Genomic DNA, 17,853 nt, shown 5'->3' on the forward strand with positions numbered 1-17,853 from the left:
AAAAAAAAAGCTAAACATTATTTGAATGATGAACATGCATATCTTTCAAGCACAATGACTTGCAAATATAGGTATTTAATATGTTTGTTCAATTGAATGGGAAAGGCAAGAGAAATTTGTTACTGGGGCCCCAGATCTTCACAGTGTGTACTTCCTGCCTCCTCCAGATTGACACACCCCTTCTAAAGAATTCTTTTTTGTCTGAAAATAGATATTATTTTTCTTCAAAAAACAAAACAAAATATAACAAAACAAACAACTATTTAGACATCAGCTAGATGGCTCAGAAGATGAGTGCTGGACCTAGCATTTAAAAGACTCATCATACTAAGTTGAAATTTAGCCTCAGACATTTAGTAGTTGTGTAACTATGGGCAAGTCACTTAGATCTCTTTGCCTCAGTTTCCTCATCTGAAAAATGAACTGGAGAAGGAAATGGCAAACCACTCCAGTATCTTTGCCAAGAAAATATCAAATGAGGTCATGGAGAATTGGATGCCATTGAAAACCAACTGAGAAACAAATATTTATTTCAAACTTTTAAATTTGCTTTCCCTGCAGACTTAATAATTCTATATTCTATTGGTGTTTAACTGAAATATATATAAAGACCAACCAAGGTTAAAAGGAAGTCATCATATTGTTGGATAGCTGTAATTGTTTTCAAAGTTCTTTGTTTATATATAATGGGTATTTCATTAGGAAAAAAAAGCAAAGGAAACTCTAGAGAGAGATAGGTTCTAGTCTTGATTCCACCTAGCTTTATGACCCAGAGACAAACTTGTAAATTCTCTAGGCTTCAGTTCTCTAAAGAATCTCTAGAACTTTTTTCATTCTAAAAGTCTGTGATACTATGAAAATTGACATCACATAATACTAATCCTACTTCAGCTGCTGGACAAACAACACACAATACATCTATTTTCTTGATCCTTTAAATGGCTGAAAAGAGCTATTTTGTCTTCTCTTGGTTTTCTCTTCTCTAGCTTTTTACTAGTAGATCTCATAAGTATTCCTGAGATGATATGATTTCCGCTCTCATTGTCCAGGTCATCTTAGTGGCAGATTGAGATACTCTGTGTCCCCTCTATAACAAGTTTTGGGAACCTTCTCTCTTCATTTTTATCACCAATCCCATCAAAAGTGAATTGGTTTTGTAGAAATGACATTGGATTTGGAATCAGGAGACAAGTTCAAATCCTAGCTTTACATATAGGTAATCACCTAATTTCTCTGAACCTGTTTTCTCATTTGTAAATTTCAATAATAATAGTTCCAATATTTCCCTTCAAGGAATTGTTGTGAGGAAAAAACATTTTTTTAATAAATAGCAAATCATTGTAGAAATGAGAGTTGCTTTAACAATAAGAAGTTGCAAGTGGAATAGTTGTATCTAACATTACATTGTATTTAAATTTACAAACCGATGTTTGTGTGTGTGTGTGTGTGTGTGTGTGTGTGTGTGAAATCTCATTTGATCTTCAAAACAACCTTATAAGATTTGTTTACTCTACAGATAATTGCATAAGAGTTTTATCATTCTCATTTTAGAGGTGAAAAAAGTGAGATTTAGGGAAGTCTCTCTTTTCTAAAACTCTTTCTACTGAAATACACTGACCTTTATAGAAAGCTAATTCTTCAAAACAATAGAAAAATTCACCATCACTCTCCAAACCAAGAAGCAAACTGCTAGAAATTCTCAAAAGAAAATTATTTCCAAAAAGAATTCTACTTAAAGAAATGAAGAGTTTGGGTAGAATGAAAAGCTGAATGAAAAGAAACTGAGAAAAAATATTTTTTAAAATGTAATTAAATACTAATAGAAAGATCTTCAAACAAGATTAGAATTTTCTCAAGAAATGATAAAAAAATGAATAATAAACACATTGAATAAATTATAGGAAAAAGGTGAAATGAGTAAAAATATGAGATTAAAGAACTGAAAATAACCAAGAAATCTCAGATCAAGTTGTTGATAAATCTCAACAATGTAAACATATTCTAAAAAATTAAACATACTTATGGAGAAACAATTATTTTTATTAAAAGACCAAAACTATGATTGTATAGGAAGGGGGTCATGGGTGAGAAATGATGAAAAAAGGTCAACTAATCAAGAAAAGTTTCAGGGCATCCTAATACCAAAGTGTCATAGTACTTGATTGTTTTTGTTCACTGGTCTCTGGTACTTGCCTGATTATAGATTTTGCTAATCCAAGAGTAACCCTCTTATGAATATTAACAATATTGACATTCTCTTTCATTTTAAGACAGCCTCTGTAGCCCTCAGGGTTCTGGCATATATATATATATGCCCACAGAATCACCTAGAATCAAACACTCATCTGCATGCACTGAACTGAAGAGTGGACACAGATGTAATTCAGTCTCTTTTACAATTGGAGGAACTGAGATTCACTTCTCCATGAACCTGTAGTTACTTGAGGATGTATCAAAGACGGGCTTCAAATCCAGGTCTTCATAACTTCAAGTCCATCATTCCATCCATAATGCTACACTGCCAGTTTTCCCCTACTACCAGACCATTACCTTGACTAATCATTCAAGCTCTCTTCGCTCCTCTTCACTTCACTACAAACATCCAGAGTCGGATTGGTGTTGCCATTCCAAACACGCTTGGTTATCAGTAACAAAGCAACACATTGATGTGCCTTAAGCAGCCAGAAAATTTATAGACACACTAACAGCTGTGAGCAGCTGCCTGCCCCAGTCACCTTCTAACAGCTGTGCAACTTTCAACTTGGGTGACTCTAGTTTAACTCTGTCTTAGAGCCAAAGTGTCCAGTTCAGCTAAGCAGCTAGAAAACTTGCTAATGCACCCAGCAAATTTATCATAGAGGCATAGTGTGGGCCTGAAAGGTCAGTCTCTTTTTTTGAGAAATACAATGAGTCCACAGAGGCTGAAATACTCTAGCTTTTTATTGATAAATAAACCAAAGTCCTGCAACATTTGCTGGTTTTCAAATTTCAATGTGTCCCTGAGTTTCTCTCCCCTTGAATCTAAGATCATACAGCAGTAAAAAGGGGCAGATTCAAACTGGTCTTCTGACTCAAAAGCCATGGCTCTTTCCAAAGCAAAATGTTGCCTCCCCAACTTTGCTACCAGGGCCATGTCATTTTCTCTTTGGACTGGTCCTTAGACCTCTTTTGGACACCAGCTCTACTATTCTCTGGGAAGAAAGTTGCTGTCCTCTCCATCTCTCTTGTATGACCTGTGAAAGAAGGGCAATAGGAAAAAGGTTTCAGAGCAAACAATTGTGTCATAGGTTGGCTGGAGCCAAGTTCATTGCTGCCTGGATGCTGCGGCAGTATGGTGAGTTGGGGAAACTATCATAAATTCAAAACCATGGTCTTTAACTTAGGAAATAAATTCATAGTAACACAGAAGAGGCTGTGGAGATGCATCCCAAGGAGGGGAATAAACAAAACATTAATCAATTCTGAGAGTTAGTAATGATTTGCCAAGAAATGAGTCTGTTGTTCATCCTTCCTTTTTGAAGAGGACTAATGATACATTATCAGGTGATATCTTAACTTGCTCGTGAATTGGATTTAAGTTGAAGAAATGCACAAAGTTGTCAGCCTTACTCTTTTCCCCAGGGTCATCTAAGTCCAGTGGGAGGATATAAGTCAGGATGACTGGTAATGGCCCAGGATGCAGTAGATGATGTTGGTATTTTTGTTGTCTGACCAAGCTCTAAGAGCTCTGTAGCATCTGCTTCAGCTGCCTCAATGGTCATTGGAACAAATTGTTCTCATCCGGGGAAATCTTTACTTGCTTGGAGTAGACATCTCCATAACTCACTGAAAGAGTTTTAAGGCTCTATCAATTACTCTCAATCTGGTTTGATCCATCTGCCAAAACAGTTTTACTGAACTGTGGCCACTGTACATGCTACATTTTCTTGAAGCCATAGATGAGAGTTGTGTGAAGGTGAACACCAAAGGTGGATGAGCATCCCTCAAATCACTCAACACCTCACAAGTGCTAGTCCTCCCTGAACATCCCATAATCCAAAGGGAAGGAACCAGAAGTGAGAAGATCAGAGAAAGTATTAAACTGGAAGTTTTCACTCATCAGCCAAAATAGCATCTGGGAGAAATAGAAACTTATCACATTTGGGAGGGTTTCTGAGCACCTAAAATATCCCAGAGGCTTTTTATAGTTCACTAAAAACTGCCCAAGTTTTCTAGCCCACTCAATTTACATAGTTTTTACTTTGCTTACACTAATGAGCATCTATTGGTGGGGACATCACCTGAACATTCGTAAGAGAAATACCAAAATACTATATTTGCAGTATGCTGTTCATATTAAGGCATATTTCATATACTAACCTTTAGATCAATAGACAGAAGAAGCTGAGCTAACAAGAGAAAAAAAGACAGGCAAGTCAATGCAAACAATGTTTCTTGAATCATAGATTTGGAGCTGGAAGAAGCCTTAGAGGTCAAGAAATCCATCACTCTCAAATTATAGATGAAGAAATTGGCCCCTAGGGAAGTTAAGTGATTTGAATGATCTGTGATTATTGTGATAGGATTCAAAGCCATGTCTTACCAACTACTAGTATAGCATCCTATCCACTACAAAAAGTTTACCTCCATGGTATGGGTGCACAGGACAACATTAAGTCTACCCTGCTGTTTCCTAGAATACAAAACCAGAGTTTCATAGCTGAAAAGGACCAGGTTCATTGAATGTCATAGCTGAAAAGGACTTTAGAATGAAGAATATCACAACTGAAAGAAACTATGGATATTGAATGCTGGAGCTGGGAGGGACTTTATGACAACAAATAGCCAAAGCAGGGAGATTCTTAGACACAGATGTTAGATCTTGAAAGGACCTTAGAACACAGAATAGTGGACAGGAAATGATTTTAAAGCATACATTAGAGCTGAAAGGGACCTAGGAGAGATTTTAGATGAATCCTCTCATTTTTCAGGGGAGAGAACAATTTGTAGGACCAGTATTCCAATCACAATCCATTTTCTATCAATTCAATGCTATTTTTTTATAGATAATGCTGATCCCTTTTACTTCTCTCACTCCTCATTTTTTCTTTCATTCATTTACAGAGCAAACATTTGCTAAGTACTACAATGTACTAGCTAGGTGATACAGTGGCTAGAGTGCCAGGCCTGAGATCAAGAAAATCAGAGTTTAAATCTTACCTCACACTTCAGTAGCTGTGTGCTCTTGGCTAAGTTACTTAACCCTATTTGCCTCAGTTTCCTCATCTGTAAAATGACCTGGAGAAGGAAATGACAAAGTCTCCAGTATCTTTACCAAGAAAAGCTCAAATGATATCATAAAGAATCAGGTAAAACTGAACAGCAAATTATATATTTAGATGATAAAATGGATAGAACAGTGGGATTGGCATCTCCTGAGTTTAAATTTGATCTCAGACACTTACTAGCTGTTATGACTCTGGCCAAGTCACTTAACTCTATTTACCACAATTCTTCATCTGCACAGTGAGCTGGAAAAGGAAATGGCAAACTACTCTAGTAACTTTGCCAAGAAAACCCCAAATGGGGTCATGGAGAAAAGAACACAATGTATTAAGTATGTCAATGAGACAAGAGATAAATCAATCAGACACAGTCCCTTAAAGAGATTATAATCCAGTTAGGAGAGATACTGAAGATCCTGGGATATTTGAAAAATATGCAAGAAAAATCTTTTCAAAGGGAGGATTTAGGAAACTGAGAAGCTGATAGAGGAATAATTCAAATGAAATGCTAACTAGAACTCCTTGACTCTTATCACCTCTTCATGGATGACTCATAAATCCACATCACCAGATTACCTCTCTCTTGACCAACTGAGGCAATTCCCTTAATAGAGCTACAAAATGGAATGTGTCTCAAACTCAATAAACCCATAAAATTCTCCCCTAGAATTTCTCCCTTCCCTTTACCCCCAAAAGGGTCACAAAGGGTCAAACAGTACTGAACAAAGCTAGTTGGGGGGAGGGGAGTTGTAAAACTAATAAACTTCTGCTCATTTATTTTTCTTTGAATAAAGTATGTCAGAAATCTTAATAATTGATGGATGGGTGAATAGTGATGGTGATAGTGTTGTTATGATATTTTTTGATGTGAATATTCTGAGGCACCAATTAATTTCTAATCAGCACTGAGAAATACAACACCTTTGCTCTAATTTTATGGGCATCTTCCTTCTCCTTATATTAATGGATGTTGAATTCTAGCCTTATGCAGTATTTTGACATACAATTTTTACTACGCCATACAAAAGAATTTTAAAATAAAAAATGTTATAAATGACTATTCAAGATTGTTTAAATGTTCAAAATATTTGATTTTACTCTAAACAGAATTTGCCAATTCTATGTCTTTCAAATTAGTTTTTTAAAAAAATCATCTTTCTTCTTGTTTTGCCACTGGATTGGTAAATACAAAGACAGCTGACAGCTGTGTCATTAAACATGCCAATGATATGAATACCCTGAGAAGCAGCATTATGTGGTGAAGAAAGGACCGGCTTCTGGGTCAATAAGATCTGGGCTCTGATAGATATAGGCTATGTGACCCTGACCAAGCCACTTAAGTTCTTGGTTCCCCACAAAACTTTCTCATCTTTAAATTTTAATAGTATTTTATTTTTCCAAATACATGCAAATTTAATTTTCAAAATTCACCTTTATAAAACCTTGTGTTCCTAATTTTTTCCCTCTTCTCCCCTTTCCCCCCTCCCCAAAACAGCAAGCAATCCTATATAGGTTAAACATGTACAATTATTTTAAACATATTTCCATATTCGTCATGTTGCACACACATACAAAATCAGATCGAAAGGGAAAAAAACATAAGCAGACAAACAGTAAGAACAAAAGAAGGGTGAAAATACCATGCTTTGATCCACATTCAGTCTCTGTAGTTCTCTCCCTAGATGCAAGTATCCCTTTCCATCATAAATCTATTGGAAATGCCTTGAATCACCTCATTGTTGAAAAGAGCCAAGTCCATCATAGTTGATCATCACATAATCTTGTTACTATGTACAATGTTCTCTTGGTTCTCTTTCCTTCACTATTATCATCAATTCATACAAGTCTTTCCAGGTTTTTCTGAAATCAGCCTGCTCATCATTTCTTATAGAACAGTAATATTCCATTACATTCATATACAAATATATATATATATATTCATATTACATTCATATACAAATATATATAATGTGTGTATATATATACAGCCATTCCCCAGCTAAAGGGCATCCACTCAATTTCCAGTTCCTTGCCACTACAAAAAGGGCTGCTACAAACATTTTTTGCAAATGTTTCCTCTTTTTTGATTTCTTTGGGATAAGATACCCAGTAGATACACTGCTGGATCAAAGGGTGTGCACAATTTTATACCCTTTGGGCATAGTTCCAAATTGCTCTCCAGAACAGTTGGATCAATTCACAACTTCACCATCAGTGTCCCAGTCCCCTTTGTGGGGACTTTCTAAGACTATATGTGACAGAGACTCTGATCTTCACTGGTAGGCGTTTCCTAAATGTGAAGATTCCTACACAAATGAAATCAGATGTGCTGATTTTAAAAAATGAAAATTTAATGGAGGGGCAGCTAAGAAATTTTGTGGACAATACTGATGACTTTACAAATATTCCATTGCTCAGGATAATGACTGGAATTTAATAGATACTTAATAAGTGTTTACTGATTAATATACTTACATTACTAACCACTTAAACACAAACTTTCCATTAACTCAATTTACTCAAGAATCAAGGAAATAAGGACAACAGAATTAGCATGTTTTGTTGTTGCTAAATTGTGTCTGAATTTTCTTGATTCTATGTATCACCACATGTTTTGGCCTTTGTCGGTCATGATACTGGAGTGGTTTGCCACTTCTTTCTCAGTAGATTAAAGGAATCAGAAGTTAAATGCCTTGCCCAGGGCTACACAGCTAGGAAGTGTCAGACTGGATTTAAACTCAGGTCTTTCAGAATCCAGACCAGTGCTCTATCCACAGAGCCACCTACCTGCTTCCTGAATTAGCAGGTAAAAGCAGTTTAATATTCACAAATAATTATTAATTCCTGAATTATATAATTAAATTAATTATAAATTAATAAATGATACCATAGTGTCACATAAAAGAATAAGGTCATCAAAAAGACTTCACAATATCCCAAATGTAATCCAGACTATTCTTTCTCCCTTATTCAGTTCTAAGCCTACTTTACTGTCCAAATTTGCTAAAAAAAAAAAAAATACTGATAGATAGACCAGCTTTATGAGCTGTAACTAACATCATATCATGACCTGGACAATATTCATTCTTCATTCACTCAGTCTTTCCTATGTAAATAGTCAGATCAAACTCTTTTGGATGATAATCACCATAATGCTCTGGGACTTGACACAGTCAGCACACTTTCATCCATATATTTAGAGTCTAAATTTAGATTCTACTTAGAGAATCTAAATTAAGCTTCTTGAGAGCAAAAAGTTTTATTTTTGTCCTTTTATTCTTAGTGTTCATCACAGTGCTTGGCAAACAGTAGACATTTAATAAATGCTATGCTTAACTCTGCTCTGGTCATGATAATGACAAAATTCCTCTGGTTTAAACTTACTCTATAATTATGAATTGAGAGATACTACAGTTTCTGAAGAACTAATGTTTCAGGTCATACTATTATAAAGAGGCATATAACAGGTATAAGTAAACTACAACATATTATTAAAGAAGAATGTCATCAGACAAATGATATGAAAGATATTATGGGAAATGAAATTGGCTGGCTATATGTTGAGTGAGAGATAATTGGAGGACACAATGTCTCACACGTAGTATTTACTTATTGAATTAGATTGGATTGTGTTCCATTAAGATCAATTAAATGTCAAGATATCTAGAAAAAGGTCCCTACTGCACAGAAGGACAAATGTTCTTTGCTTTATTGCAAGTTGACTGATAGGGATATTCACATGCTTTTGGATTTGTTTGTTACTACCACAGAGAACAAAATGTTCATAACCAAAATATTTGAATCAAAGTCCTATATAGACACAGTGCTCATTAACTGCCAGTGTCACTACAATGAGAAAATATTATCTTTTTATTTTGAAAATGCTAGAAATCATTCTTTTCCCTAATGTGTCATAACTTTCTCCCAAATTATTAAAATTAATGAGATTTTGTTCTAGCATTAGAGTTGTAGCATCTTTTCTCAAATAAGATAACATAAATGATGCTTTTCAAATCTTAAAGCACTATATAAATGCTAGTTATTAACATTTTACCTAAAGAAAATGTTCCTTCAAAAGGATGAGCAATTTGGAGTCTTTAATTATGGATTCAGCTAATAACTGAGATATGTTTTATTCTAAATGTGACTGGGTGATGAATTAATCTCTTTGAAAGAGCTCAGGTGAAATTGTCTGGTCACTTGGAAACTAAAAATGCCAGTTAGAATCCTGTAATGAAGAGTTGCCATGGTAACCTCTCTGCTCACTTATTTCATTTCCAAGGTGATAGATTTGATGAGAGTCCAGCCAACACTGAAAACCCAACCAGCATCGTGTGTACAGAGGGAAAAAGAGCCCATGCATAAGTCATGAATTAAACAATGAACTGGGAACAAAGCTAAATGCAGTTTTAAAAGTCTACCTATCTAGCCAGATGTGGAATAGTAAAATCTATGAATAAAGCCCCATTCAAATTATTAGCCTCTGTTCCTAAGCCTTTCTAACTCCATTATGATTTCTGCTCTTCCCCTTTCTTGGAAATATTAGCATCAACTACAAAGAGCCTAAATATACAATTGTAACCAAAAGTAGATTAATTCTCATTCTAAATTTTCCTTCCTTATTCCTTGCTCTAAAAGGGGCAGAGAAATAGCAAGTGTGGAGGTGCTTGAAAAGTAAAAATGCTATGTTAATTTAGGCTATGGCTTTTATACCTCTACTGAAGTCCTATTCAGGTTCTTCCCTCAGCAGAGATGGTCTGGCTTCTCAAAGGCAATGCCAAGGAAACACAAGCTCTAGGAAGATGTATTTAGCACCAGATTTCATAGCCATCATCTGAGAACTGACCTGGCCAAATCCTTAAAGGCTCATCATCAGAAAGAAGGAAAGTGCCAAGAGATGAATTTGGGGGCCATGGGAACACATGAAGACTATCTCAACAAAGGCATAGAAGATTTGCAATCTCCCTTGGTGAAGGGATGAAATCGTGGATTTCAAAAGCTTCATTGAGAGAAAGGATTGTTTCATTCTTTAAGTGTATCTCTATTATACCCATAGTGCTTGATACAAAGCAGCTACTTAATAAATGATTTTTATTCATTCTAGAACTGACAAACATTATTGCTAGTTTTGTTCCTATTAAAGGGACAGGATAAGTTTATCAGCTCTCTCTTTCTTTGTCTCTGTCTCCATCACAAATAATTTCTGGTCATGATCTCTTTCTCCCTTCCCCTACCCCAGTGCCTTGGGTGGGAAGGGGAGGGGAAGTGTTGCTTTTTGTTCATTTTATATACATGTTTTTGTTTGTTTAGTTTTATTTTTCCACGAGTCCCTTCCGTGTTGTTTTTGGTTGTGTCATGAAGATGAGGTTAGAATCTCTGGCTAGTGAGAATTCTCTTCTCATCCATGGGGTCGAGGTGACTTAGTGAAGATGTTTCACCCAAGGTTAGCCCTTGCCCTTGGGAACAAGTGTCTTATGTTGAAAGTTTTCAGTGTTGCCCTTTTCCAACTTCAGCTCTCTGTATTCATTGTAGAACTGACAAACATTATTGCTAGTTTTGTTCCTATTAAAGGGACAGGATAAGTTTATCAGCTCTCTCTTTTTTTGTCTCTGTCTCTGTCTTTCTGTTGGTCTGCCTCTGTCTCTAGCCCTCTGACTGTCTTTCTCTCTCTCTCTTCCCATCTCTCTCTCTGTGTCCCTCTGTCTTTTTTCTTTTTTCTCTCATCAATTAATTGAGTACTGCTTTGGAGCTTCTGGAAATACTATCACTTCATTCCTTCCTACTTCTCAGACTCAGACTCTTGGGGAATGGTGGCTCATCAAGGTAAGCACAAAATAAACCATTTTCATAAGAATCTCTCAAATATCCTTGTGATTTTCTCTTTACTCAGGCAGCATGCTCACTGACATCATCAAGTAGTTTGACCCAATCAGTTCTCAAATGAAATTATACATTTAGGTTAACCAGATTACTTTTACATCCTCTATTTTGAATTCTATTTCTAAAACCATTTGCTGACCAAAAAAAAACCTTTCTGCTTCCTGAATTCCACCAAAATAAAATGTGTTATTTTACACAATTATAATGTTTTCTTTTATGTACTCTGTCTCTATTTTGAATTCTATTTCCAAAACCATTTTGCTGACAAAAAAACCCAAAACTTTCAGCTTCCTGAATTCCATCAAAATAAAATGTTGTGTTATTTTACACAATTATAATGTATTCTTTTATATACTCTGTCTGCTACCCCCAAGATGGCTCCAGATAACTTCTCAGTAATGGGCTCCCAGCACATCTCTCTTAAACCTTCACCCAGTTTTACTTCCTCTAGTGTGTTTTATCAAGTGTGATACCTTTCTACTTTCTTCAAAGGAAAGACTTTGGTGTTACCTGTGTGAGTTCTTTCCAGTGTCCCTCACCTCTTACTAATGGACAATACTTTCTGCATTTTATGAAAGGTATTTCTCAAATTAGTGCTCTAACCTCATCCTCTATACTCTCTGAACTATAATACTCTTTCAAAATGATGACTTTGAGGCACTGCAAGATCTTTCTGGTTCAAAGGATAATCAATGATTCTGAGATGAGATTGTAATTGTGTGTGTTTCATCTTATTCTCATGGTGTGTGTTTCATCTTATTCTATCTTAATAGATTGATGATCTTATTCTTATGATACTTTCTTCATTTTATTCTAATTCTGATTTTTAAAAATATATCTGGTTGTCCATTCACTCAAATTCAAAGAACACTAAAATTTATTAAATCTTTTCCTTACAATTATAACCAGTCTTCTGGCCCCATCATGTTCCTGGACGTGCTTTGAATTCTAAAGACCGTTGAGAGGGGACATCATTTGGATGAAGCAATTCTCATTCTCTCTCTCTCTCTCTCTCTCTCTCTCTCTCTCTCTCTCTTTCAATTAATTTAAAGTCTTAACTTGTTCCAACTCTGAGGGTTCATTTATTCTTGTGTATTTTCTGATGTATTATAATCCACAGAACTCCAATGTCTATTTCCTGTTTTGTTTCCATAAGGGAGTTTATTCACTGTTCACCATTTGTGAAAGTCTTTTGTAAAAATAGCATTTCATGACTATAAACCATCCTCTCTCTTAAGAGCAATCAGGAAAGTAACTTATATTCTAAGATCTTTAAACTCTCAGACCAGAGATATTTGAGGAATAGCACATAAAGGTAATGCTAGTCTGATAGCTCTTTTAGGACCTGGAGTTATGATTGCCCAATTGTCCCCAAAACTACCAGATCTTCCCCAAGCTATTGTGCTGGCAGAGAAAGTATCATCCCTGACTATCTTCCTAGCTTGCAGAGATATAAGTCATACCTTAAGGTTCATATTCATCCACCTTCAAGTTTAATCTATACAGAGTATTATAAAAATTCTTATAGGCTATTAGAGATTCATGTTCTTCCTCTGACACATACCAGCTGGCCCAGTCACCCTCCCTAAAGCAGGTCAAGTACTTTGACCTGGATAACTCCCTAAGACTAAGTTGCGGAATAGTTACAGATCTCCATTTGGTATGAATGCCCTCATCAGAAGCTTCCTATGTTCTATTGAATTCCTAGATTCAACTCTTCCCCTGGAGGAAAAAAAATATTTCCCTAACTATTCTAGATAAATGAGGAGTATCAGTATATAAGTATTATAATTGGATTTAAATTTGCTTTATATTTATATTAACTATCAATGAGTATATTTAATATGTATTAAAATATTAAATAACAAGGATATGGAAAACCTATTTCCAAAGTCTATATAATGTAAATGAAATAACCTAAATAGCTTTTGGTTTTTTTTAAAGATGAAAATTAAAATATGTATTCAGACATGAATGTGGACAGCAATAATATAATTATTTTATCTCATGAATACTTATTTTCCCTTTTTTGTGGTTTGTTTTGATGAGGCAATTGGGATCAAGTGACTTGCCCAGGATCACACAACTAATAAGTACCAAGTGTCTGATTTGAACTCTGAGCTTCCTGACTCCAGGGCCAGTGCACTATCCACTGTGCCACCTAGCTGCCCCATGGATACTTATTTTCATCCATTTCTGCCCCAATGTCAGGATCAGGGATGGATTATCTATTAATAAGAACTGATTAAAGTTTCCCTTAACTTGTAACTCCCATCCCCTCTACTTCATTTCACTTTGAACTCTATCATTGATGTTTTTTTAAGTCACTCTTTAAAACTTTTAAAAATTTTCATTGATTCTTTTGTTTTTCTATCACCTTCTCCACTCTCTCTTCAGAGAGATATCCCTTGTATGAATAAAAAAGAAAGATGAAAGGGAAAGAAAACCCCAACCATTCCACAAAACTAACAACACATTCACACTAGCTATCAGTCTATTCAACATTCCCATCCACCTCTGCAAAGAAGGAAAGGAGGAGGAGCATTTTCTCAACTTAATGAAGTTCCTTTAATGAGCATGTCTGGGATGGAAAGGATATAGCTGATAAATTTTAGATGCCATTAAAGTTCACTAGTTTCACAGAAATGATACTGAATGTGTTTTCCTTAAAATAAAACTGTTAAAGAATCTTAATGAAATGAATTCATAGCCTTCACAAGCCTTCCTAAAAGACACAAAGTGATTCCTTGGCTATCTCAAGTATTTTGGGTAGATGCTATGCTCAGTAAATAAAAAAAAATAAATTCTGGGGTCATACATCTTTTGGAAGTAAATAGGATCATGCTATCAAAGAGATACTACCAAAGAAAAGAAGGCTCAGATGGAAGCAAAGAAGCCAACGGGTAAGTAGGGACATCTTATATATATCATATCTGTGCACACTGGGACTCCAATCATAATCCATAATCTAATGACTATAAAGAGCAATGTATAGAGTTTAGAGTAAGGGTGTGAGTCAGAAAGGCTGAATTCAAGTCCCTAGTCTTAGGCACACCATTTAACCTCTGGGGTTCATTTTCCTTGAATTATAAAATGGGGGAAGTTAGCTTAGATGATCTCTAAGCTTCTTTACATTTTACAACTAAAACCTAAAATCTAAGATCATCAAATATTTTAATCAGCATTACAAATATTCCTCCAAACACACTGCAACACACTACAGGATCATTTTATATATTTCCTCCAAATATATCCAATCTTGAGCAGTTGTAAAGCAACATAGATGACAACTTTTGGCAACCTCTAGTATATTTGATTTTTTCTATGGCTTTCAAACTCCAATATATTTTCACTCTAATTCATTAGCTATAGCAAAGGTAGAATAAATAAATAAATGCAAGCATTTAAAAAATAAAACAGGCTAGCACTTTGACGACAAGATCAGAATATAAAGTAGCCAGAGTAAATTAAGAATAATTATATAGTAAGACTAAATCCAACCAAACAACAGACATTTATAAACTACTTACTATCTTTCAGGCATTGTGCTAAGTATTGGCATACAATAAGAAAAATTCTTAATTTTTATTAAAATTATATTTTAATGGAGGAGACAATATGAGTGTGTTGCTGTTCAGTTATTTTCAGTCCTATTTTACTTTTCAGGACCCCATTTAGAGTTTTCTTGACAAAATACCGGAGGAGTGATTTGCCATTTGCTTCTCTAGCTTATTTTACAGATGAGAAAACTGAGGCAGAGTTAAGTGACTTGCCCAAGGTCATTAGCTAGTAAATATCTAAGGTTGGATTTGAGCTCAAAAGATGAGTTTTCCTGACTCCAGACTTGGCATTCTATCCATTGGTACACCTGGATGCTCTATATATGAGAATAAATAGATAGGTATGGGACACAATAAGAGTAAAGTACAAGGTAAACTTAGAGCATCAGGGGGAAACCAGAAAAAGCTTCCTGAAGAAGGTGGAACTTGAGTTGAGGAGAAGGAGGAGGAGGAGGACGAAGAGGAGGAGAAGGAGGACAAGGAGGAGAAAGAGGAGGAAGAAGAAGAGAAGGAGGAAGAGGAGAAAGAGGAGGAGGAGAAGGAAGAAGAGAAGGAGGAAGAGGAGAAAGAGGAGGAGGAGGAGGAAGAAGAGAAGGAGGAAGAGGAGAAAGAGGAGAAGGAGGAGGAGGAAGAAGAAGAGAAGGAGGAAGAGAAGAAAGAGGAGGAGGAGGAAGAAGAAGGAGGAGGAGGAGGAGGATCTCAGTGGAGACAGTACTTTAGGGGAAATGGAAGGAAATGGAATAAAGGATACATATTGAAGGATTGACTTTGTGAGAGAAAGAAATCTTCATCAGAGGTTAGAACAAAGAATGAAATCATGCACCATGATGGAGTGAAGGAGTGTGAACTGAAAAAAAAAGGAATAAGAGGGAGTTAGTTGAGAACAATCTATTTTTTTTTCCTCAAGAAGTATGAGCTCAGCTAGGAGAGTAAGAGAAGGTGGTCACATTGGAGGCCTAAGGAGAAAGTAGAAGGTCTGGAACAGGTTCTGCAGTGGCTACCCAAAGAAGAAAACAGATCCAGCTCTGAAACTAAACATGACCCAGCAATGTAGTAATATTGTCAGGAAAAAAAAAAGTACAAGCCTCTATGAGGCAATCTCATGACATAATATGGACACGAGAATGGAGAGACTTAAGAGAGGTGGCAAAAGACTATCAAAGATACTTTTAAAACTGCCCCCCCAAAAAACCCATCCAATACCTAAGAAAGTAAGATTAGAATAACTGGGAGATGGGGGAGGGGGGCTAGCAATCTGATCATTGACAAGGCCAAGAGCAATTGGTCTCAGAAAGCATTTCTCTATCTTCATGAGGTCAATAGAAGAAGAAATAGGATTATCTAGACCATCAAGCATTTTCATTAAGAAAGAGTTTTAATTTTCCTACAATGAGTCACATCAAATGTCCAGATGAGTTACTGAAGGAAGCAATTAAAATTAATCTATAGACCTTTTAAAAACCAAAAATTCTCATCTCTTTAGGGTGAGAAAGCAAGCAAATGAATGAAATAACCTTCAAGGATCCTTTCCAATTCCATGATGTCATGCAGAAAATTTGCATCTATAGTGAAAAATCTGAATAGCTCCATACTACCACCCACTGGTAAATAGTCAAGAAGAGCCTATATCACTGAGATCCAATTTATATCCCACTCAGATTTTTTTTGTCATTTTCATTGGCAATCTATTTTTTCAGCAGTTGCCATCACGAATAACATTTTCTAAAGATGTAGCATGTATTTTTTGTATAGAACACATACTTAGAAATTTAAATGTACTACATAATGTATGCAGAGAAATAGCAAAGTCTTGCTCTTGAAGCAACATTACCAGGGCTGTAGTTTACATAGTATAAGATCTTGCCAAAATAGTTTTACCGAATCATATACTTTAGAAACGACATGCTTGCCCAGAATTGGCACATATTTCGCACGATGTGGAATAGCTGTAGAGGATAAGGCATCCATTATGGTGAGTCGCTTAGCAACCAAGCCATTGTCCTTCAGCCAGTTTTCTGAAGTCAGATCTAGAGAACTAAGAACACAGATTTTGGTGAGGTGCAATGGAAGATTGTGGAGGGAGAGAGGGAGAAGGGGAAAATTTGCAATTCAGATTCACAAAAAAGGTGGAAAACAACTTGACATATATCAGTGAAACTAAAACACTTACTCTTGGCTTGTATCTCTACTCCTCACTTCTGATGTTTTTTCACTTATTGTGACAGTCTTTTCTGTGGAGAAAGAGTTGTAAATATACAAAGGTGTCTTGGGTTTTATACCAAATTATTGACTTCATTAATATTTCTCTATCTGTAATTATCAGTGGCCACTTCCCTGCAATTTTACATCCTTATTTCTGATATTGATTTTTAAATAAGTTATCCTTTTTCATTTAAAAAAACTAAATACATTCTGAGGTATAATTTTAAATCTTTTAGCCATATTTTATTATATTACAGTCTTTGTTCATAGTTTCAGATTTAGAACCATCAGGAACCTTAGAATTCATGAACCTGAACTGCCTAATTTGACAGATGAAGGAATTGAAAGGACTAGGAGGATTTAGAAGTTGCTCAAGGTTGTACAGATATTACTGTAATGGCACTAGTAAAAAAAATACATATTCATTCAAAAGCCTCTTTGAATTCTTTAAATATTCTTTTAAATTATGCCATAGAGTGTGTTTGCTTTTTTTAGCTGAAAAAGGATCTGACCTATGAAAATGTAATTATTCAATTTAGATAACTAATAAACTTGAATTATACTTAGTGGTGATTGGAAAGTATGGACTTTGAAATGATTCCATTAAACTCTGGTTTACAAATCTCCATCTACCCTGAGCTCCATCTGATTGATTGGAGGGCCAAGCAGGGAATTCCTCTCAGAACTAAGATAAGATCTAGATCAATCCTTTCTTCATTTCCCACAAACCTACACTCATTTAAACTTCTTAAGTGCCTGGTACTTCCTTTTGTGCCCCACCCCATCCTCCTTTTCAGCTCCTGTTAGATTGTAAGTAAACTCCTTGAAGTTAAGAAATGACTTTCTTTTTTGAGTTTATATCCCTAGCATAGTACCTGGTATATAATGGACACATAATAAATGTTTATGGACTAATTTAATTAACAAATGAGAATCCCATTGAAGGA

At 35.5% G+C, this 17,853-nt stretch overlaps 1 protein-coding gene across 4 annotated transcripts in view; it reads right to left on the minus strand.

Moving 5' to 3' along the window:
* The window catches only part of VWA3B (von Willebrand factor A domain containing 3B), a 230,197-nt gene that overhangs the window by 69,719 nt on the left and 142,625 nt on the right, over positions 1-17,853 (minus strand). For all 4 annotated transcript variants that reach the window (XM_051984663.1, XM_051984661.1, XM_051984662.1 and 1 more), the window contains 2 exons: positions 16,875-16,935; positions 16,583-16,739 (listed from right to left, as the gene is read on the minus strand). In XM_051984663.1, the coding sequence (XP_051840623.1) occupies positions 16,583-16,739; positions 16,875-16,935 (218 nt within the window). The remainder of the gene's footprint in view (positions 1-16,582; positions 16,740-16,874; positions 16,936-17,853) is intronic.

The sequence above is a fragment of the Antechinus flavipes genome, chromosome 3 (assembly GCF_016432865.1).
Source record: "Antechinus flavipes isolate AdamAnt ecotype Samford, QLD, Australia chromosome 3, AdamAnt_v2, whole genome shotgun sequence".
Lineage (NCBI taxonomy): Eukaryota > Metazoa > Chordata > Mammalia > Dasyuromorphia > Dasyuridae > Antechinus > Antechinus flavipes.